The sequence below is a fragment of the Sitophilus oryzae genome, unplaced genomic scaffold (genome assembly GCF_002938485.1).
Source record: "Sitophilus oryzae breed Bouriz unplaced genomic scaffold, Soryzae_2.0 scaffold_1436_pilon_pilon, whole genome shotgun sequence".
Taxonomy (NCBI): Eukaryota; Metazoa; Arthropoda; class Insecta; order Coleoptera; family Curculionidae; genus Sitophilus; species Sitophilus oryzae.
In genome coordinates this window covers 2,809,523-2,835,309 of record NW_022146100.1, presented here as the reverse complement: position 1 = coordinate 2,835,309, position 25,787 = coordinate 2,809,523, and the positions used below count along the sequence as shown (strand labels likewise).

General features: G+C 35.3%; 1 protein-coding gene across 1 annotated transcript in view; it reads right to left on the bottom strand.

The window, feature by feature from the left end:
- Positions 1 to 7,321, bottom strand: part of LOC115876439 — a 127,434-nt gene extending 120,113 nt beyond the window's left edge. Inside the window, exon 1 of the mRNA XM_030892210.1 lies at positions 6,988 to 7,321. Within this exon, the coding sequence (XP_030748070.1) occupies positions 6,988 to 7,060 (73 nt within the window). The 5' untranslated portion in view covers positions 7,061 to 7,321. The remainder of the gene's footprint in view (positions 1 to 6,987) is intronic.
- Between the last annotated feature and the right edge of the window lie 18,466 nt (positions 7,322 to 25,787).

The window sequence follows — 25,787 nt, the reverse complement described above, 5'->3', positions numbered from 1 at the left end:
AGTTACTTTTCCACAAATATTTTTGTCTCTTTTCACTTCTACATAACCTACAGCATTATCTCCATACGTCTCCCTACCTGATCTGAAAAATAAGTTTATAACATTAAGTTCGTAACAGTATAGGTACCTACTTATACTTAAATATGCCTCAGTACTACAAAGAATAAATGTTACATACCTCTCTGTTTTTTTCCTCGTAATTCAGCACCAATAAATTGGGAATTTGTATTTATAAAAGCAGCCAACATAAAAGCATCGACTTTTGGCAAGTTATCTGATTGTGCTTTTACAAACCCGGAATCTGCCATTACTTAAAAATTCTCAGAACACACAACACATACAAATAATAACTGCACAAAAAAGCATAAAAAGCTCCTTCAATCAACGCTAAAAGCAACAAAAATGTCTTAGTACGCCACCTAAATACGTACATAAACGGAACACTGGCTGCTGCTGGCCATCGCGCGTCGACGAGAACGGCGGGTGACGTCAGATGAATAGAATATCGTTTCAAATCGCGAGGCGTTGTTTGCGTTGTCCAAAGTATTTTAAGTAAGTATTTTAATGGCCCGTTTTATAAAATTGTGGTACTGCTTTCAAGAAAAAAGTTTTTTTTTGCATTTACACATATTTATTCTAATAAATTGATCAGTTTCTGGCGATAAATAAAATATATGCATCTTCCTCATTAGTGGTTTCAATTACACTTTATACTTTTTAGTTTTCGATCATTTACAATGTCTAAAAAAACACAATTATAATTAATAAAATATCCTAGCAACAGCTTGCGGTAGTCTGTTGTATCCATAGAGAAAGCATAATATTTAAAAGATATTTAGCTTATAAAACAATAAGCTTTTGATTTCTAACCAAAATTTTTCTTGACGGATGATAATCAAAGGCCAAAATGACATTCCCCGCAAATTTTAAAGCATAATTAGTGAAAAAGTCAAAAGTTGATATGTAACTTTTTTTGGGGACACCCCAATAGACTAGATACCCCATCAGAGTTCTAGTAATCACAAATTTTAGTTTCAGCACAGTAGATAGTTTGCGCACATAGCACGCCCACTTATGGCACCCCCAAAATTGTGCACAGCAGCGCCTGACCGGCAAAGTTATTAGAGAGATATCGGAAAACCGAATAGCGTCATGCAGTATTTACGCGTATCTTATCATGGTTACGATACGCGCGAGTCAATTTGTAACGCAACACCCGCTAATAACGTTACCACCTGACGTAATTTGCGGATCAACTACACCAAGCGCTATTTCTAAATAACGTTTAAAAATTACTTAAATGGGCATGTGCGCGTATTTGACAACCGGGGCCGGCCGGCGAGATCTTTTATTTTAGGTTATGTTTGAATTGTTTTGAATTATTACTTTAGTTTTATTAGGTAATTTGATATTTAATTAGCTGGGATTAGTTTTAATTAAATAAATATGGCCCAAAATATGGATTCCACCTCTTCCAATATTAAAGAACTAAAGAAGTTTAGGTTTACAGCAGATGACGACTTAGCCCTTCTAAGAGAATTTGTTGCTTGTTGCCCTAAACCCACTGGCAGACGTTGAACAATAAAGCACTGGAAATAAGCACTTTAGCCCTTTACTTTTAAAATACCTAGTAAACAAAATAATTTCAAAGTTTTAAATTCAAAGTTACCTAACTTTGACTATAGCGGACGCGACGCGAACAGAATTCTTTCCGATCCGATAACTATAAATGAAGAGAGTTAATACCACCTCACGTAAAGGAAATAACACCTGGCCTTATTAACGTCCATGCACGCTATTCAATTTAGCGATATCTCTCTATTACGCTGTTTATTGTTATTTTACGCGAGTTTATTTTTGCGCACAGGAAATTTGACTCGTTTGCACATCGTCATAAAAAACAATTTTCGTACCACGAATTAGGGACAAGATTTTTATCTGTATACTTATAGGATACCTAATCTGTGGTATTACTAAGTAAATTACGCAAAACTAGCTCGAAAAAATATATGGTGATAACAAAGTAAAATAACTCTGGAGGATTTTTTTTTATTGTTACCGCAGATAAATCGATTTACGGCAAAACCAACCAGAACTTTCATTGTTTTGTCGAATCGGTCGCATTAATATCATTTCATTTCGCCATGTTCATTTTATGATTACTAGATATTTTCTGGCTCTGACAAACAGTGCGCTTTACAAATTAAACAGAATTTTGAATTGGAGGCTTGTTTGAGGTTTTTCTTGTTTTGTGGTGAATTTTAAAATATCCAAAATTTCCATATGCGTTTTTGTGTAATCTCATATCAGATATTTTCATTAACAAAAGTAGTAAGCATGCAGTTATTTTTTGTATTGTGCCATGCAATCTACTTAAATAGCACATTAGATGTATAAACAATTATTATACGGGGTGACCGAGGCTTCCAATATATAATGGAAATTTAATGGAAAATCCACTGAACTAAAAATATATACTGGGTACGTCCCAATAGTGTCTCATTTGTCTCATTGAAAACACTTTCATTTTTTCAGACAAAAAATAGTTATTTTTGTATCTAGTGCGCGAAGTGCTAGCTTTGTGATCGATACTTGATTTTTTAACGAGACGTAGCCGATTCAATTGCTTTTGGGCACTTCGTGTTTTACCGGAACTGACTACAACTTTTAATTTCTAAACGACACACCCTGGGATTTTTGAACTTTATTCATTTCATAAATATTCATTATATCTATTATTAGATTCTTAGGTCATATACAAATGCATCCTAAATTATAGATAATACATGATCTAAGATATATTTAATATTATACTGTGTTATATGTTTTGTCCTATATTTTTTCTGTAGATTTTACCTATATCTGTCACAACGAAAAATCGAAAAAATGTTCCATTTCCCGACATATTTTACAAAAAAGAAAGATAAACAATATTATTTTTATTCAGATTTATATCCCTTGAATGCTATTCTAAACCATGCTCCTTATAATAAAATGTCATTGTTAAAAGATTAATAAATCTAAAGGCTATTATTAAACTAAGAACTATTTATACTTCAGCATTACATGTGAGACAAGGAAACTGTTGTAAAGCAAACTTCTGTTCCTAAATTATCCAGAGGAATAAATGGGTTACATTGTAGAGTTTCCTGTAATATTTTTACTTATATAATCACCTATATCACGTAAAAATTGGTAAAAATCCTAGATCATATATACTTATGTCGATAAGTACTTAAAGTACACAAGCAATTAATTCTATTATTATCGTAATTATTTGTTGCACGCGTGGTATTACCACTCTATCTATCCTTGGTCAGGAACTGTCGCGTCGTCTACTCGCAAAATTGAAATATGAATTTTAAAAATTAATATGCATCTAAAAATAAAGAAACATAAAATTAACTGCTGACTAAACATACTTGCCAAGTCAAAATAAAAACTTGTTCAACCACATAAAATTGTGTTGCTTGTATAAGATATAGATTAAAATCGATGAAAATTGTATTCCTTAATTATTGACTTAAATTCAAGAAGTTTCCTATTAAATTTTCTATTTAGTATTTGATAAGAACACATAAGCTCCGAAGTGCTTGCCTGTACAGCTTATACAATTTTATGAGCTAAATTAGACCAGACAGACAGACAGACAGACAGACAGACAGACAGACAGACAGACAGACAGACAGGCAGACAGACAGACAGGCAGACAGGCAGACAGGCAGACAGGCAGACAGGCAGACAGACAGACAGACAGACAGACAGACAGACAGACAGACAGACAGACAGACAGACAGACAGACAGACAGACAGACAGACAGACAGACAGACAGACAGACAGACAGACAGACAGACAGACAGACAGACAGACAGACAGACAGACAGACAGACAGACAGACAGACAGGCAGACAGGCAGACAGGCAGACAGGCAGACAGGCAGACAGGCAGACAGGCAGACAGGCAGACAGGCAGACAGGCAGACAGGCAGACAGGCAGACAGGCAGACAGGCAGACAGGCAGACAGGCAGACAGGCAGACAGGCAGACAGGCAGACAGGCAGACAGGCAGACAGGCAGACAGGCAGACAGGCAGACAGGCAGACAGGCAGACAGGCAGACAGGCAGACAGGCAGACAGGCAGACAGGCAGACAGGCAGACAGGCAGACAGGCAGACAGGCAGACAGGCAGACAGGCAGACAGGCAGACAGGCAGACAGGCAGACAGGCAGACAGGCAGACAGGCAGACAGGCAGACAGGCAGACAGGCAGACAGGCAGACAGGCAGACAGGCAGACAGGCAGACAGGCAGACAGGCAGACAGGCAGACAGGCAGACAGGCAGACAGGCAGACAGGCAGACAGGCAGACAGGCAGACAGGCAGACAGGCAGACAGGCAGACAGGTAGACAGGCAGACAGGCAGACAGGCAGACAGGCAGACAGGCAGACAGCCAGACAGCCAGACAGGCAGACAGGCAGACAGGCAGACAGGCAGACAGCCAGACAGCCAGACAGCCAGACAGCCAGACAGCCAGACAGCCAGACAGCCAGACAGACAGACAGACAGACAGACAGACAGACAGACAGACCAAACGACTCGGTCTACGACTTCGTCGTTCTAATCGTTCACACTCATTGTAATCATGTTCATAAACACACTTGTACTGTAAATAACTATTACTTTAAAGCTATCTACTTGAAAGTATTCGATTCGCTTTTATTTCTCCATTTTCCACTAATTTGCTTCATTTACCCTTTCCATTTGTGACCTTAATTTTTTTTCTTTCTTTAATTTTGCTAACGAGGCCGTTTTCTAATGATCTCGAGAGGAGAAAGTAATTCTGAAATCTTTAACGCGAATTATTGAAAGGCCACTAAATTATTATTGAACGAAAAATATGCTTATTTAGAAGAAAAAAATTGTTCAGAAAATATTTAATGAAGACCAAAAAAAAAACACTACTGTACTGTATTTCAACTGTTTAACCTTCAGAGAAATATATAATAGTAAAGGCGCAGTAACATATAAATAACACTGATTTGGAGCCAACTGCATCACAAATTATATTAAACTATGTTTAAAGATCAACACTGCATGGGAGGGGGGGGGGGAGTTAAACAGAACGTAAACAACAGTTTACATTTTTTACTTAATTTACACACTATAGATTATTTTCTACTTTAGATACGTGTGTATGAATACTAATAGCTAATAGGCCTACTCTCTCTATATTAATGAAGAGATCACATACACAAAAATCAAATACTTAACAAAATTCATAATAAATTTTATTTTATTTAATGTTAGGTACCATAAGATAAAGATAATTTTAAATTAGTATGTATTACATTTTCAAAGTAATTATATTTCACACATTATTTCTACAGGTTAAAATCATTTCCAAGTATTGTTACCCCGTTTTTTAAATTTCTGACTTAAATTAGCTCGAAAATGGTTCATTATATCTAAAAAGAAATCGTCAATAACCAGTGTTTATTTATAGCTAATTGAGTTAAATTTTTTTTTTGGTCTTGATTAAACATTTTCTGAACAATTTTGTTCTTCTAAATCAGCATATTTTTCGTCCAATAATAATTTAGTGGTCTTTCAATAATTCGCGTTCAGAATTACTTTCTCCTGAGATCATTAGAAAACGGCCTCGTTAGCAGAATTAAAGAAAAAAAAAAGATTAAATTCACTAATGGAAAGAGTAAATGACGTGAATTAGTTGCAAATGGAGAAATAAAAGCGATTCGAATCCTTTAAAGTGGATAGCCTTCGAAAAAACATTATTTATTTTTGCTTCTGTTCTTTTTGGGCCTAATTGTTTTACTTGTAGGCATAAGGGCACAATTGTCAAATTGTTTCAAATAAAAAAAAAGAAAACAAAAGTTTATTTATAGAGGAAAAATAAATGCCTGTAATTATGCCCAAACGCAAGATTAAATATGGGAGATAGCATTTTGTAATCTAAAATATAAAATGACAATGGATTAGTATATTGCATACCAAGTAGGAAAGTATTTCATTACTTTTGAGTGCTTAACTATATATTTAATTATTTATGATGATATCGATGATTTTTTTATTCTTTATTAACTAGAAGACATAGATTATGGTAAGGAACCTCTGTTAATATTGGATAACTTATTACTATATTTTGTTATACAGGGTGCTACAAATTCGAGGTACGAGTATTGGTATCTCGAAAACCTTTTGATTTTCCGTATTCAACCCACGTCACTGTTAAGTTTGAAAGTTTATCAATATTGTAACGATGAATATATTAAATATTAAAATAACAGAGCCGGACTTGAAATTGGTTTAAATAAATTGTGTCCAAATTTCCAAAACAAAAAAAATATTAAGTGTGGCATATCTTTGTACTCAGGAGAGCGAGTTCTTTCAAAATCTGATATAAAAAATGCAGCTCCGTATTTAAAAAAATTAAGTTGGCCTCTGTATCTCACAAATTATCAGCTGATTTAAAAATCGAAAAATATTACCAGATAGCCCTAATAAAGTGGCTAAAGTGCAATTAGTTTTTTGATTTTTTAAAAAGCATCGACAGGAAAAAATAAAATTGATTTTCAAAAATATCCGTTTTTTCCCAAAAACTCAGCAATCCTTGAAATTTTTAAAACTTTTTTTATGACATCTTGGTGAACATCCCAAAGCGCAACTTTGCCCCAATTTAACCATGTTCGTATCTAAAAAATTACGGTTACCGAGTTACTAATGGTCGTACCTCGAATTTGTAGCGACCTGTATATTATCTATACAGCGCACAGCGTATTTAAAAATATTAAAATCGCAATCGCAGGTTACAGTCACAGCGACTTATAAATTACAAATCGCAGTTTTGGTCATCTCTATTAGGCATATTAAAACAAATCCCTATCAGCTTCTTCCAGTAACTCATAAAAAAATCCATTTGTTGCGAACTTTATAGCATACGTTTTTTGCCCAAATTATGCTAATTACTCACCTTCAATCACCGACAACAAACTCCAAACCATAAGACACCTCCAAGCACCACCGCGCACTTTCAATCCGCACATGTTCGGTGTCACATCACCTACGGCCTGTCCGTCAACAACGTAGGCCCGGCCCGTCTATCGCTCGCCGCATGTCCATGCGACCTTTCCTTCGGTCCGGCCGTAGTCCGACAATAGTCTAATTAGTCGCGGTGAGACAGACGCTAGTGACGTAGAGAGAGGATTAGCGACGGCCGGCGTCTTTATTAGCGTCGCCAGAGAAGCGCGCGTGAGGGCGTCGGTGCGCGTCGCGACGCATACAGAGCAGAAATAAGCGGCAGAGGGAGACCACCAACCACTCTGGAGTCGGAGGGCTATAATAATTCGTGTGACGACGGGTGGTATGGCATTGCGCGCGCTCTTTGTATGTTTTTTTTTTGAGGGAAAAGATGGTCTCTTATGGATGTGTGAATGGCTTTTTTTGGATTTGCGGTGTCTGCCAGTAGCGTTGGTTAAACATTATTTTATATCATTCAATTTGGTTAAAGAAAAAATAACCAGTTTTCCGATAACACCTTATGCGCCATATTAGGTTTACATATCGTCACCCTACACTGAAAAAAAGGATCTCTCAGTCGAAATGAATATGACTTTGACCCAAAAGATTGGCGCTTTTCAGAACGACGTTTCTTTGCCCAAAGCATTAACTATCTTTTCATAAGCTTTAAAAAATACTTTAGAGAATAGAAGAATCTATCAGTTCAAAGTATTTCACTCTTGACCCAAAATGAATATGCAAAGAAGTTCTTGCTACAAGAACAATAGTCTCTTTGATTCATGCAAAAATTCTTGATTGAGAAGGGGCATTTCTTGATTAAAGAGACACTTTTCTTAAACCAATAGCGAATACTATATATTGACTCGACTAAAATTTATTTTGATCTAAGAGAAGTCTATACATCATATACAGAGGTATATTATTTTCTGATAAATTTAGGTTTTCCTGGTGTGTAGTAAGTAAAGTGATATTATTTTCCTCGATAGTAGTTATTTCTGCTTCTTCACTCCTTGGTCACATTTTGAATTTTTTAATATGACGACTTGAAATTCTAAAATTGTTGTAACTATTTGCATAAAAAAATCGATACGTATATTCTTATTCTATCTATAGTCACACATGCATTATCTAAACAGGTGCATTAGGTAAATGTCTCTTACCTTCAAATATAGCAAATAAATGCTCTAATTTCCATTTTTTCAGAAAGTCCTTTAAATAATCCATATACATATCCTAAAATTTGTCCATAAAAAATGACAAATGCATGTTAATAACGATCACTAATTTGTTATACGATATGCGTTTAAAAAGCAAATTATGCAAAATTCCAAGTGGAAAATTCCCAGCAACAAAACCCGTACGTACTATGATGTACGACTGATCGGACTGCCGACTGATTGTATATAACGTCCTTCGTCATCGTCTTTGCGAGTCATTATTTTTCATCAAAAGAGTATTTAGCTATTGGAAAAATGGCCATGTTTCTTAAATGAAGTACTTCCTAGCGTATTTTTCTTATTATCTTAAAACAAAGTAACTTGCACTTGGTTGAATGAAAATAGATTCAAGAGAAATTTTCGAATTTTTCAAGAGAACCAGTTTTCTTGACTTTAGAGAGTTTTTCTTCAGGCAAAATATTTTCTTTTACGCTAAAATAAATTCTCTTGTCATTAATTTTTTTTTAAGAACGATGACGACTTTAGTTCAAGTCTATCTTTTTTATCAGTGTAGAATTAGGTTGTTCTATATCCACTTTTGGGGTAAAATGAGTTACATACACCATTCTTTTATGCAGAATTAGCTTGTTCTATATCCACAAAAACAATATAGCCAAATTCACAAATAAAGAAAGAAAATATAATATTTTGTACTATATCCATACACTGATAAAAAAGATAGACTTGAACTAAAGAAATTTATTTTAGCGTAAAAGAAAATATTTTGCCAGAAGAAAAACTCTCTTAACTCAAGAAAACTGGTTCTCTTGAAAAATTCGAAAATTTCTCTTGAATCTATTTTCATTCAACTAAATGCAAGTTACTTTGTTTTAAGATAATAAGAAAAATACGCTAGAAAGTACTTCATTCAAGAAACATGGCCATTTTTCCAATAGCTAAATATTCTTTTGATGAAAAATAATAACGACACGCAAAGACGATGACGAAGGACGGTATACATATACAATCAGTCGGCAGTCCGATCAGTCGTACGTCGCATTTCATAGGTCACATCATAGTACGCACGGGTTTTGTTGCTTGGACTTTTCCACTTGGAATTTTGCATCAGAATTTGCTTTTTAAGCGCATATCGTATAACTTAATTAGTGATCGTTATTAACATTCATTTGTCATTTTTTATGGACAAATTTTAGGATATATGGATTCTTTAAAGAAGTTTCTGGAAAAATGAAAATTAGAGCACTTATTTGCTATATTTGAAGGTAAGAGACATTTACCTAATGCACCTGTTTAGATCATGCATGTATGACTATAGATAGAATAAGAATATAGGTATCGATTTTTTTATGCAAATAGTTACAAAAATTTTAGAATTTCAAGTCGTCGTATTAAAAAATTCAAAATGTGACCAAAGCTTATAATTTTAATAATTTATTTGCTTTACTTTGATTAATCGTGATGTAACATTTTTTTGTAATTTGTAGAGTGATGAACCACCCCAAAAAATACCAAGGAGTGAAGAAGCAGAAATAACTACTATCGAGGAAAATAATATCACTTTACTTACTACAGACCAGGAAAACCTAAAGTTATCAGAAAATAATATACCTCGTAATATGCCTGTATGTGATGTATAGACTTCTCTTAGATCAAAATAAATTTTAGTTGAGTCAATAGTATTCGCTATTGGTTTAAGAAAAGTCTCTTTAATCAAGAAATGGTCCCTTTTCCATCAAGAATTTTTGCATGAATCAAAGAGTTGTGAAACCAGCTGCTTCAACTCAATTGACTGCTCAATCGTTCTCTAACACTATCAATACTAGAGATAGAAAAATATTTACATAATCCAATAAAAGTTAAAAATCAAATTTAAAATCTGATTAAGTTATTCTAACACTATATACATACCAAACAAATAGGCGGAAAAAATGATAGTTTTTAGTAAACAATGCAGACGAATAATTACTACTATTGTATTTTAGGTTTTTATTTTTTTATGTTGTTTTTAGTTAATGTCCTAATGTCTCTAAAAATTAAAATAAAAATGAAACTTTTACAACCTGTATCTCCGAAACAAAGCATTTTAGGGTATAGGTTTATACGAACTTTTTTACTTATTTTTATGTACAGAATATGCTGCCGAAGTTGTATAAATTTAGTGTTCGTTGGTTGCTTATTTTGCATCTAACATGTCAAAAATGTTTATTTTTGTCTGCAATAAAATGTGGTTTTATTTTTACAACTGTACCTGATGACGGAATGTACGTTGGCAAAACAAAATAAGGGCGGTATATATGCTATTTAAAAAAATGTACCGTATCTATATTTGACAAAAATCGCCGTAATTGAAAAATTTTGCTCGTTTTTTGGCGGTATTCTTGTCTATGCCGCCGCCCGTCGGTAATTTAGCCAGTAAGATATTCTAAACTAAACATTTTAATCACTTGATTACGCATTTTAGATATTATCAATGATAAGTTTCAAATGGCACGCCCCTGAACTTTGATATATGAGTTCTCTAACTTTTTTAATTTTAGGGAAAAGTGTCAAGTTCCGCGTGATAATGTGGTTAGTTCACGCAAGATTTAGCAATGAAATTGGACGCACATTGAGAAAAGAAAAAATATATCCGTTTTGGGTGGCGGTATCGATGCCGGGATGAATTTCCCGTTAAAAGATTTTCTCGGTTGCAAAAGAAAGTGAACGAAAAAGGAAGAAGAAAAAGATGCGTTTTAACTGATACGCAACAGAAAGCGTTAAGGAAAGTTTATTTAAGCAATCAGAGCAACATTTTTATTCGCTTTTAGAGTTTGTTAGAAGACCGTCAGACTCTACACATTACCGTCGAAATATAACATTAATTATTTATTATGCCACTAAACATATACCGTTTCCCCTAGGAGATGCAAGACCTTGTCGTTGGTGGGGAAGCTCCTGGCCAGGTGCTGGGGGAATCCCCCTAGTGCCTGGTTTGGTCTAACAAGCATCTTACTCATCGTCTTGTTCCTGGTTGTAGTGTCTTGGCCAGGGAATTGCACCAACGATGCCGGAACTAACCCCTGTCCGTCATACCAGGCACCCTCTACTGTCATGTCTCAGAGGGTGTGTGTGTGTGTGTGGGGGGGGTCTTGGCTTAACCGCCTGGATCAAGATGAGACAACCTCACCAAAAACCTAAATTCTACTATGGCGGGACCAGGTCAAAGGGATGCGTAGCTAGATAGAGACTAGCCATTACTGGCCTCAATCTTGGGGCACCAGGGGGCACCCTATTGTATTTATCCCCTACTTCTACATGCGGGGCTTTGTAGAAGTGGATCGACTATCCCTAGCGACTCGTGGGAACACTATGAGATCTAGCATTAAAAACACCACCGGTGAAACTGTGGGGAAGCACTGGCAACATTACAAAAATGAAAGTTTCAAGGGACCAAATCTAAAGGAAACTACAAGAGGGGCGGCTGGCACATGCTTGGGATCATCCTCCATAAGTGGCGCACAAGCTACTACCTTCTCCAGCAAGGGTCGGGAGCCTACCTCTAGACCCAATAAGCGACACATGCTACCGTTTCGTCTACCTGGCCTGGATCAACCAGGCGGGCTAGACGATCCTCTGAGAATAGGTCTTAGCGGAGCAGAAGCATGGAGATACCTCCAACTGCTCCACGAAGGACTTGCTCCAGAGGAAGCAAAAGCGAAAACACTCCTTCGAAAAGAGGAGAGTAAAGAAACCAAGAAACAACCTGACTCATCTCCATCAAAACACAAGAGACCTCTTCTCCGGCAGGGAGAGAAAAAAGCCAGGATGGAAAGCCGTCCATCACCGGGAGGCAAGCAAGGACGTATCACCAGCTTTGCCGCTATTGCTGGACAAGTGAAAATGGCGGTGCTGCCATGGATTTCCCAGAGGTTGCTCTGACCGCCGACCTGCAAACGTCTCTAGAATAGGGCATATTGGACGAAGTAGTGGCGATCGGATCGCAACACAACGATCTACAAAATGTGGGTCAGCTGCGTTTTGCGGGGATACACTTTCGGGTGGGCATGATCCTCATAGATTGTGTATCTCAAGAATCGGCGAATTCGTTGGTAGAAATCACACCTAAGCTTAAAAATTGGCAGGGGCCGGAACTGGTTGCAGTAGAGGAAGAAAACATCTCTAAAGGGGTGGCCATCACGGGTTTTCTGCCGAGGAGCAAGGGGAAAGACACCACCTACCTGCTGAGCCTTATCCAGGGTCAGAACTTTAATGTAAGGTCATCGAGTTGGCAAGGTCCTCACAATAGGAAAGTCATGGTCAGGTCCTCACAATAGGAATTGACCTCAAATCCAAGGAGGCAATAGAGAAAGAGGGACATATCCTCTATTATAGATACAGGACAACACCTGTATCAGGTCTAAGGAGAGACCAAATTAAAGAAGTGGAGAAAATGGAGACAGATCCTCCAGCCTCCACCTCACGGGTTCCACAGCCGGAGGCAAGCTCCTCAACTGTGAAGGGCGGCACGGAGGGTCAAACTCAAACCGTGGAAGGATGTGTACCCTGGGAGGAAGAACTGTTGTCAGAGGAGGATGGCAAATACCCTGTCCCCTCTACAACAGAGGTATGATGGGTTATAGATTGTGTGATGACTCGTGGAAGGGGGGCACAATAGATCTTTATGGTCGCAGTGATTAACCCCCCTCTTACTCATTTTACATTCTACAGACATATACCGGGTGCGTCTCAAAAGTGGCTCACCCCTGGCTCTCCACTAAAGAGACTAAAAAACATAATATCTTCATAATATGATAACATAGGTCCTAGATTAAATTTACAAGAAAGAAAACCCAGAAGAGATCTAGCAGTTCTCAAAATTTAAGGGAAAATTGATTTTTTAAGTAAAATATCTCGGTTATGGAAACGAAAAAGGCCTATTGGAAAAACAGTAAAGAAAAAATATATTTCTTTTATCGAGATCTACCAGCCCCGAATATGTTTGCACTTATTTAAGACTCACTCTATATAGGTATATTTTTACACTATTATTTATTATTTTTTTAATTTTGTATTTCTATTTGTTTTTATATATTTTTTTATTATTTTTTTCTATTTTTTAGTTGTTGATCAACTCGGAGAAATATGTAACTAAAATATTTTAAGATTTTTAGCAATTTAAAATTGACTAAAAGAATAACTTTTGCAGCGCCATTTGAATCTTAACTAAACACGAATAGCAAAATTGGAGCACAAAATAATCTGATTATACATTACCAGCGTGAAATGTATCTTCATACAGATATTCCTATATCGCTTGACATGCCAGTGTATTTTCTTTCTATCAGAGACCAAGCGAGTTCAACAGGTTGAAAAGCTAGGAAGTAGTTTCTCGAATTACTCTATCCCTGCGCCGTTGGTCGCAAGAATGTCAACTCGAACCCCTAATTTGCATCGGTATATTGCAGTTGGAATGTACTTGGTATTCACAAGGGTCGGAGGAGATTTCAGATTCCAAAGAAGACCGATAAAAGAAAAAAATGTATATTATGCGAAGTAATATCTCCGTTTGAATTCAATACATTAAATTATTTTCTTTTCTTTTTCAATCTGTGTAAATCCCTCTATGTATTCCAGCATTTTCTTGTAAAGATTGTAATCAGAAATATGTTGGGCAAACTAGAAGATCAATATTAACTAGATTTAAAAAACATTTAGCTCAGATAAGATATGGACCGGATAAATCTTGCGTTGCCGAATATATTGTTGATAAAGAACATTGTATAGGTCTTGATAATTTAAATTAATTAAACAAGTCTCAAATTACAGGCAACTAGATGCATATGAAAGCATCAGAAATAATAAATGTAAAGATAGTATGAACAGAGTCAACGGTCCAATTCCTTCAAGTTCTTTGTTCCTACTACTCTAGTGGCGGAAATCTAACTGTTACGCTCAGTGGGCTCTGACTCGGTTGGCTAGATTTTGCCACGCCCACTCGGTGCCCACTGAGCGAGTATATAAACGCTCAACTTATAGATTGTACTTTAGTTTATAATCATCTGCTGATGATGCTAACATGGTTAGCGAAACGCGCGTCCAGTGTAAAAGTAAAAGTGTTTTGGTGTATTGTGGTGATTTAGTGTTTTTATTTTGCTGTGTAACACCAAAGGTTCCAACCCTCAACTGTAATATTCCAGCATGTTCAATTTTGGCAATTAAATTTAGTTACTTTTACTAAGTACAGTATACAGGGTGATTGGAATTGTATTCGGAAATCTTCAGCAGCCATATTGTGCAGATGATATATATAAGTTCGTATAAATTCATGGCCCTAAAATGCTTCGTTTTTGAGATACCGGCTGTAGAAGTTTAATTTTTATATCGGTTTTTTACAAATTATTGCTGAACTATAGTCGATATTTAGGTAAAAAAATGTTTTCTGGGCGTTTTTTCGCATGAGAAATTTAATTTGGATGTCAATATGGATTCTACTTGTAGGGCCCAACTAGCATTTATAGTGGCAGATACGTAAGTGCTACTATCAAAGCCACTACAAAGTGGGCGGTGACCATCGGCGGCTGCTAAGTAACTGCGACTAACTATTCGGAGCTGCTAAGTAACTGCGACCAAAATGGGGAAAGATTTTCAGTAGCCGGGTAGTGTCTTGGGTAGTTTTTTTGCCACTAAAAGAGTTACTATGATGTGTTACTATAAAGTAGCCTACTGGTGAATGCGACTTATCTGTTACGAAGCTGCCTAGTCGCGGGTTCGTGGTAGCCAAGTGTTGTCCACCGACATGTGGAACTTTCGTTAAACTGTTGAACTTATTACTATTCGCAGCGACCTCTTCATGCAATTTCACATTTCGTAAAAATAAATGTCATGATGGAAAATAATTATGGAAGCCATTATTATTTTTTCGTTATTTGTTATTTACCGTGCGGTTTTAACGCCTTTTTTAGGTAAATTCCAGAACGCAATCGACTTTACTGAATAAAATAGTGGGTTTATATAACAAAATTTTCGAGCGCCTCTCAAAATATTTCAAATTATTATATTATTTGCAATGGAAACTGATGTTTATTATTTGCAATGGAAACTGTTGCAATGAAACTGAAGTTTAAGTTCAGTTTTTTCATGCATCCGAATTTCGGGCGTTTTCTTAAAAAAAAATGAAATCATAAATATTTAAACGTGTTTATGTAACATTATCATCTATCCATATAATTTTTACAAATTTCTCGGTTAATTATACGTAGGTTGTTCTCAGATTAAAATGTCCGAATCCGAAAGTCGGACAATCAATAATTTTAGTGCAATCAATAAAAGTGCGAATCTTAGCAATATGCACTACTGGTCCAAATCTACCCTTGATGCGAGTAGTTCAGCACCAAGACCGTTGGTCGGTAAATGTTTAGCAGGAATTCTAGGATGGCGAATGATTGGACTTTTTTAATTATCTGAATGGAATGAACTATCCATAATTTCTAAGAAATGAATTGCCAATTTTGTTAGGGGATCCATCATGATGAAATTGCGTTGAGAGTTGGTGCGGTTTGGTTGGTCTGAGTTTCAATTGGTGCAGTTGTGCCGCTTATTTTACTATGAATGTGTGGGGCTTCTTGGATGCCACTTACTTTAGTAGATAGAGACGCTAGAGCGGTATAGTTCCATGGCCAGCCAGGTCATCAAATTCAATATGCCTGGGTTTTAATTTATGGGGTCGAATCAAGAACGAAATTTTGTTTTCAAACAATGTTTTGATGTTTTGAAAATATCAAAACAATGTTTTGATATTTTGTCGTTACCAATTTACCTCTTTTTGTTTCCTAGCCTACTACTATAAATTTTAGACCATATAATCCTAAGCGGCAGTCTAACATGATTTGTTCTCTCAATATCTCCGGTTAGACAGAAGATAGAAAGTTGCGCTAAAATTTTGGAAATTTTGTGCTCTATTTAACTGTGCAAAGAAAAATATATCTTCCTATTTAAATTTTTTATGCAAAAGCGCAATATCTGTTATGATGTCAAACAGCGCCCTCTAGCTACCACGAAAAAAATTATGGACACAAAATTTATACTGGAGATCATTAAGGAAGAAAAGCTCTTTTAAACGAGCCATAGTTTATTTAAATAGGGTAATCTAAACCAGAGTTATCCTTATTTTAATAAAAGCATGTTTAACCTTCCCCCACCACTTTTTAAGAGATAGAGCAAAACACTCTATATCAAAAAAATTACAAATTTCTCGATAATTACAATAGTAATATTTAAAATACTTGTTTACATGCATATTTTTGAGAAAAACCCTATTTTTTGATTGGTTATCAGAGAAACGCCCCCTAGCGGACATTTTTGGAACTTGAAAATAATTTCCAGCGACTTCTCTTGGTCGAATTACTTGTTAGAATTTTTCTCCCAAAGTTATACGATAAGTAGTTTCTGAGATACAGCCGGCGTCTATTCTTAGTTGGCCAACCGGTACATATTATGTTTTAACTCTTTTGACAAGTAATAATTTTTTGTAAGTACCTGTATAAAACTGTTGCGGAAAAAAAGTATATTTCCATCATTATCTACGTAAAAAGGGTCTCTTGGTAAAAATCTCTACGAGTAGCCGTTCTCGAGATATTTGGAATGGAAATAGTCAATACATGTTATTAATGACAAAAAATATACATGTTCACTCGATACTTATTTGACTGAAATGATACATTTATAAGATTGACTAAAATCATAAAATTAATATTTTATAATAATATATATTTTATAGCAAAAAGACACACTCAGTATGTAGAAATTTATGCGATTTTTCCAGTGAAAATCTCACCGAAACTTTGCGGGAGGTCCAGGCTAAAAAATCAATCTGGCAACATGCCCGAAGCTGTCGCCACTCGAAGGTATTAAAGCAAAGCAGAATTTATGGCTCTAAATCTAACAACTCCATTCTGTGTAGAATTTCCGATTTCAAAATATCTCTTGTCTCTCTAATTAATAGCATTCAAAATATTGTACTATCGTGAGATTGCACTTTAGTTATAGAAGGTAACATGGTAAATATTTGCAACTGTTAGATTTAGATATATTTAATTAAAAAATAAGGTGAAGGTATATCAGGTATGGGGCCAGTTATTAAAACTCATTTGCTTTAATATATCGATATTTCGTCACTGGTGTACTCTTTAAAAATATGTTTCATCTTTAAAAATAATCTAAAATGCCACAATTCCATGGGTATTGATAGTGTAAACAATATGATGCGGATTTTAAGCGGTGCGAATATCCGCTGTCGGTTCGAATTTTCCGAGTTGGTCTGGGGGATCCTTAACCCATACAGCACACTTTGTCCCAGGGACGTACATTTTATGTTCATTTTACGTCGGTACGTCCCGGGACCAATTAGGGACGTACTATGTACGTACATAGTACGTGCCCCATGTACGTACTATTTACGTACATTGTAGGACTTCACTACGGACGTACATGCGAGTACGTACTACGTACGTATCTTAAATCAGATAAGAAAAAATTATCAAACAGAGGCAAGAATTAGATATTTGAATACTTAGTTTTCTTTTTGTATTTTTTAGTTAGAAGCAGTTCGAGAATAAAAAAATAAAATATCTATCAACACCCAATAAAAGACAGAGTGCGCTAAGGGTGTAGTTGCCGGACCGAAGCCAGACTCACGGGTGTATTAAGACATAAGGGATGACCCTGTACCTGAGTTTCTATATTAATAAATATTTTAAGCTGACTTTCATTGCATTATTTCTAATTAAATTCCTAGGTCGTATACATCGTTGAAAAATGAACGTCCATAGTATGTACATTGTATATCCATAGTACATACATTGTACGTACTTTCGATCATTTTACATCCAGTTTTGGTCCAGGAATGTACGTACATGCGACGTACATAGTACGTACTTTACCTCATCCCAGGGACGTACCGGGGACGTACATAGCGTTGGAAAATGTACGTCCCTAGTACGTACCTGTACGTACTTGTACGTACCAGGGACCTGACGTTCGTCCCAAGATTACGTACCAGGTACGTACATAGTACGTACCGTGGCTGTATGGGAATACTTTTGTCACGTTTGAAAAAAAAATATCTTATTTCAATAAGACACGTTCCTTCAATAAAACAGAGATCTTGATCGCAAGTTATGTTAAAAAAAATGTGTTAAAATGTAAATCTCTTCTATAATCCTTCCTCTTGAGACATTTTTGGATAATGAACCTATTTAATGAACCAATTATAATGAATTGATTTAGTAAAAATAAACCTGTTCGAAGTTATATGAATTTATTTGTTAATTATTCGGTATCCTCGATAACTGGGTTTTATTATTAATATGATGCTAGGGTATAAAACGTGCCCCAATAATTTTCGATAATACTGATAAATAAGCGTTGGTTATAATTTTATCCGGTACTCCATCCCACTCTATCTTTTACAGATTTGCATCCGCCTATACCTAAGGGTGTAATTTAATTGCCTCAATTGTGGCTGTCTGCGAAATCACTAATATTGTAAACCAATAATACGAACACGTTTCAGTCATTTTAAATGTTTCGTTCAGCTATAATATAATTATATTACAGTATTGGTATCTGGATATAAATACGTTGGTCGACAATATACCAAATTCCAATACACTCTTATACAGGGTGTTTCAAAACAAATGTGAAAAACTTTAGGGGGTGATTCCTTGTTCAAAATAAAGGGTAGTTTGCTTTATAAACGTTGGGTCAAAAGTGAACCATTAGGGAGATATCGCGGTACAAAGATGGCGGAAAATTAATGTTTTTATTTTTTATATTGAAAACAAAAAGAGATAGACTAATGAAATTTTATGGAAGCATTACTGTTATGAAAACACACTTTCTGGTAATTTTTTCACTTTTTTAAAATCAGTGGAAGAGGTTGAAATAAACTACCCCTAAAATTTAAAGAAAAATCTTATCAAACACATGCAAACAAATTAATTTGGATAGTCTAGTTTGTTTAGAAACTTTTTTATCTCTTGTGTTTTTTTGATAAAATTCACCGATTTGAAATTAAAAAATAAAATGTAAAGCATTACATGTCAGGACAAAAAACATTTCTAGATTAAGAATCTAGTGATAATAACGATAATAATAATCATCTAGATAATAACGTATTGCAGTAGAGTAATGTCAAATAAAATAATATTAGGAACATCCTAAAAAGTAATAGCGGCCGACTAGGTTTTTTCCTAAAAAAATTACAGCAGCCCACTAGATTCTTTATCAGAAAATGTTTTTTGTCCTGACATGTAATGCTTTACATTTTATTTTTTAATTTCAAATCGGTGAGCTTTATCAAAAAAATACGAGAGATAAAAAAGTTTCTAAACAAACCAAACTATCCAAATTAATTTTTTTGCATGTGTTTGATAAGATTTTTCTTTATATTTCGTTAACAAGAATGATAGGGGTAGTTTATTTCAACCCCTTCCACTCATTTAAAAAAAGTGAAAAAATTATCAAAAAGTGTGTTTTCATAACAGTAATGCTTCCATAAAATTTTATTAGTCTATCTCTTTTCGTTTTCAAGATAAAAAATAAAAACATTATTTTCCGCCATCTTTGTACCGCGATATCTCCCTAATGGTTGACTTTTGACCCAACGTTTATGAAGCAAACTACCCTTTATTTTGAACAAGGAATCGCCCCCTGGAGTTTTTCGCATTTGTTTTGAAACACCCTGTATACCGGGTCGGCATTTCGGGCTTTGTAGTCTGGTTCACATTACCATTTTCAGTAAATATTTTCAATATTCTCCGAAAATTACGAGTGTGGTGTCATTCGATTCGTATTAGATTTTATACCGAAAATTATAGGACAATTGGGTGTCCCAAATAAAAAATCAATTTTTCTGTTGATAACTCTTAAATTACTAATTTTAAAAAAATTATACTTAAACTATTAAATTCTACGTAAAAAGATGCTTTGGAAATGTTTTTATGAAAATCCAAATTTTCCATAGCAAAAAAGTTACAGCAATTTGTTAAAAATGCATATTTTTGAGAAACACTCCGTAACTCCGAAACGGTAACAGATATCGATATGCGGTTTTCACCATCATGTTTTTGATAAAAATTGAGCTCCAGACACCGATAATAGTTTTCGTCTATCTCCTATAGAAAAGGGTATTTCCCTTTAAAAGCGTCGAATTTGACCCACCCTGTACATGGTGCAATCTTCCTTTTACTACGGACATTTTTCGTACATAACAGCACGTACCTTAACAGCGACTTAATTTGGATTATGCTTGAAGCTCAATATACACTTGCGTGCATAGAAATCGGCCCAAGGCAAATTTTTGAAATTAACTATATATTTTTTATAATCTATTTGTCAGATTAAGAAAAAATACATGCTGTTTGAAAGACAATTTCATATTATTTGTAAAGAGTTTAGAGATATTAATTTGTATTTTGTTTCTTTGGATTAAAATTATTAAATTAATGCATGAAACAAATTATCGTTTTTTATTACTAAGAGGTGTATGCTATTATTTATTTATTTATTTATGGACAATTATCTAAACTAAATTTTTAATAATGGGTATTACCCCCTCTTGCTTTAACAACATCTCTCATACGATTTGACATAGATTCGATCAAATTTGATATTGTTCCTTGCGGGATGTTAAGCCACTCTTCCTCTACTGCAACAATGAGCTCTGGGATAGAAGTTGGGGCTCTTCATCTAGTACGAATTCTTCGTTTTAGCTCATCCCATAAATGTTCTATCGGGTTTAAGTCTGGACTGCATGCTGGCCATTCCATAACTCGAAATCCGACTTATGAAATGTAATCGTGTACGATTCTTGATGTGTCTGCCCTCGCATTATCATGCATAAATGTGAATTCCTTTCCAATGTAGTCGACGTAAGGTACCACATGAACTGCTAAAAACTCCTCAATATACCTAGCACTAGTTAAACCTCCTCTCCCGTGCCGACGGTCGCCCCAACAGATGAAAACTGGGTCGGTTCGCGCTGTTATAGAAATTGCATCCCAGATCATGCAGGAACCACCTCCATAAGCAATCCGCTCCTCAATGCAGCATTTCTGCGAATCGCTCACCTGGCCTCCGGTACACTTTTCTTCTTTGGTCGCTACCATAGAGGCATATTCTGGTCTCATCTGAGAATAAAATAGATTCCCATTGTGTTCTAGTGTCCAATTCAGATGTTCTAGTTCAAAACGCAAGCGTGCTTGACGATGAGCTGGGGTAAGTTTTGGACCAATTGCGGGTGTTTTGGGGGTCATGTTACTTTCCTTCAATCTTCGTCTTACTGTCCACTGACTAATAGTCACTCCTCGTGTTTCATGGAGCTGTTGCTGCACCTGAATAGCATTAAGACGCCGATTTCTTAACATTTTTGTTAACATCCGTTGTATATCTCTTTCTACCAGTTCCAGGTCGACTACGAAAGGATCGAGTCTCCTCATATCGGTCACACACTCTTCAAACCGCTCCGCGTGTCATATATAGTTGCCGAGCTACAGCTCTCTGTTTAAGTCCATTTTCGATTAAAGCGATTACTTGGGCGGCTTTTTCCGGTGATGTATGCATTAAATTGAAACACTAATCAAACAATGAAACAACTAATCAAAGAATAAAAGAACAATGTGAAAATTTCGATTACAAAGGTAGTAATTGCAATATTTGACAAGTTTGTTATTCTTATTGTCACCACAACACAAATACCTTTTATTTGTTTACCCGTTGGTACGCATATAAACGGTAAGTACCCTGGATAAATTTATGCTCATATTAAAGCATATCAAATTGTCTTTGAAACAGCTCATATTTTTTACTTGACTGATAAATATATTCTAAAAGACACAGTTAAAACCAAAAGTTCACAGTGGGCCGATTTCTATGCACGTAAGTTTATTTGCAACTAAGGTAAATAAAAAAAGCAATTAAAATATGCAATTAATATAGATCTATAGGTAACTAAAAATAAACCAAAAAGGAAAAAAAAAGTAAATACTAAATAAGTAATTGATACAAAAATTTCTGCTAGTAAAATCTGATGTTAACGTTTGGCTTTCATATTTTTTATACCTACTGCATTTTTAATTAACAAAAATAAACTCGACAAACACTAAATAAAGTTTCCATTAGCTATATTTTATAATAAAAATTTGTTTAAGCCGCGTCGCGTCGGACGGAAAATGAAAATGAACGAAAAATTCACTCCGAAACGTTGCGTGGGATATTTTTACGTAAAACGTTTAAAATTAAGCTGTCATTTCAATTTTTCAAAGCGGACCGTGATGCTCTAACGTTGTATAGTACGAAACGTGCACAGTGCAGCGTAAAAATATTAAACGCTTTATTTTGCAAAATTTATTGCAGTATTTTATATTACGAGAAAAAAGTTCTGTGTGCATAGCGAGTAATATAATAAAATTGCTGTGGACTAATTGTTAAAAGCATTTTTGTTTGGTAAACTTTTACTAAATTTTAATATTTTACATTATTTGTTTGGATTCAATTAAAGTGTCATGAGTACAAATTGCTTTTTGCAATATTTAAAATTTTTGATAAAAAGTATACTTTAAAAATGTTTTCGAACATGTCGTTCCAAAATGGTATTTTTCAAAATGTCTTAAGACGGCAATAATCATTCCTCTGCATAAAGGAGGAGACAAAGATGAAGCTTCTAACTATCGCCCAATTGCACTCCTTCCAACGCTATCTAAGATCATAGAAAGGTTGGTTAAAAGAAGGCTGGTATCTTTTCTGTTTGAGTACAAAATACTTACTGAATATCAATTTGGATTTCTAAGCAACAAGTCCACAAATGACGCTATGTTTTCCCTCCTTAATAAAGTTTACTCCAGCCTAAACAACCATCATTCTACAGCAACAATTTTCTGTGATTTTTCTAAGGCGTTCGATTGTGTAAATCATAAGATCCTAATTAATAAACTGCAGCACTATGGGTTCAGGGGATCATCTCTCGAATGGTTTAAGTCGTATCTGAGCAACAGAAGTCAACTTGTGAGGGTGGATACCACGTTGTCTTCTAGCAAGCCAATAGAATGTGGAGTATCACAAGGCTCAGTACTAGGCCCTATTTTGTTTCTTCTTTTTATTAACGACATTGCTGACATAAACATCAGTGGCAAAATATGTCATTTTGCGGACGAAACTAGCTTCACTTGGAGCAACAAGGACATCACGGAACTTCATAGGATTATATCAAATGACTTAATCACCATTAAATCTTGGTGCGATTCGAACCTCCTGAGCCTCAACATTTCTAAAACTAAAGCTTTGTCGTATAAAAACTCGTTGCAGCCTTTTGTACTTAACAACACCACCATTGACGTCGTAAAATCTGTAAAATTCTTAGGGCTTGTTGTGGACAATTCTCTGAAATGGGACATACATATCGAAGCTTTGTCGAAAAAATTGAGCTCTGCCTGTTTTGCAGTAAGGTCTGTTTCTAAGGATCTTAACTTGTCAGTGGCTAGAACTGTTTATTATGCACTTTTTGAGTCGCACCTCAGGTATGCCCTTCCATTCTGGGGTACGTGTTGTGCGAATCAATTTGACCGCATTTTCAAGCTCCAGAAGAGAGCTGTTCGATATTCACTGGGACTAAACAGCAGAACTCATTGCCGGGACTTTTTTAAAAAATTGAAAATATTGACTCTTCCTTCCTTATTTATATTTGAATCCGTTTGCCTACGTAACATGTATCAGCTTCGTAAACATGTATCAGCTACGTAAACATGTATCAGCTTCTCAAGAAAGGCCATCTCACACTTATCCACTCAGGAATGCGGAGCAAGATCTTTATCTACCTACCCCACGTTCAGAGTTAGTTACGGACAGACGGACACTTCAACTGTTCAAATCAGAATCGTCGGTCTGTTCAAATCAGAATCTATATTGATATAAAAAAAATTACCTGAAGAATCGCCCCATAAAAGATAGCACCGTTTTTTTTAAACAACCTGTATAAATGATTACTATATGAACTTGTATAATCCTACTACTTATAAGAACATTCAAATTTGAGTTTTCAATTTGAATCCAAAAGCTACGAAAATACTAATCCAATTTTCTTTCGGGTAAATGTTTTTCTTTCTACGGTCCAAAAATACATTTTCCCCCTATTTTAAATACGGTTCTTAGCATATTTATTATTTATGAGAATGTTCGCTATATTCATAGCCTTCATAGCTATCCACCTACATTTCACTGTCTAACCGATCATTTATCATCTTTTTGTTTGTTCTATATATTAATGATATTCTTCCAGTCTTTCAAAAATTATTTTTCAAAACTTTCACGTAGATGAAAAAAAAAATAGATAAGATCTCTGCATTTTATTTTTCTGATCTATGTATATATTTTTTTATTCCTAGATAAATCTGCGGTATATCAAATAAAAAAATGGCAATGAGCTTTTTTTTGTTATGATAATATATCTTAAGATAATCTTCTTAAGAAATTATTAATCTTATTACAGTTGAGGGTTGGAGCCTTTGGTGTTACACAGCAAAATAAAACACTAAATCACCACAATACACCAAAACACTTTTACTTTTACACTGGAACGCGCGTTTCGCTAACCATGTTAGCATCATCAGCAGATGATTATAAACTGTTGTGTTGTTTTAGTTTGGTAGTACCCAAGTAGCATTTGGACGTTATCTAACGTCGGGTATTCGTCGCGTTCAATAAACTCGACGTCGGGTACCAACGTCGGTTCGATCGCCTGACGACCCTTATTTGCACCTAAATGGGGAATACAGATTCAGGTCGCCTCGACGTCGGTATCTGACCTAATAGGGAATGTAATTCTACCAATTACCAACGTCATATTACGTTGGACTTTAGTTACTTAAAATTCGTCGCTAAGCACTTACGTTACGTTTGGTTTCATATTCGCTACCAAGAATACATAAAAACCTAACCAAACTACCTAATTACAAATGGATTCATAATCACTCCTCGAATAGAAGTATAAGTGCCTACCTAATTTGATATTATAATAATTCTGAATCATTAATCCAGACATCAGTTTTGTCAACGGAAGTAACTTTTTTGATATATCTGATTAAAATACTCCGGAAAACAACGAGCGCCTTCAAAGTAGGTAGATTTATGAAATAAAAATATATCTATAAAAAAGTAACTCGCAAAATATTTTTTTTATTTTCTAGCTGGTTTAATCATAAAACTGTACTGTGGTTCCCACCAAAATCAGCCTTATCAATATTATTCTACTAGAAAACGGAATGTGAATCAAGATTTTAAAAACAAAAAACGATTTTAAAATGGCTGACAATCTGATACTTGTTAAGAATGGCGGATTTCAGTGTCCAACTTAATATGAACTACCAATATACCAATTCCAACCGGGTCTCCAACATTAGTCGTCTCACATGACCGAAGTCAGCAAACCGGACGACCGGCAATCTTATTATGACGTATACATATAATTCCAACGTACGCCACGTAAAATTTGCGATCGGCCGGCATACGTAGGAGCATCCGTCGTCGGCCACAGAGCATATAATTT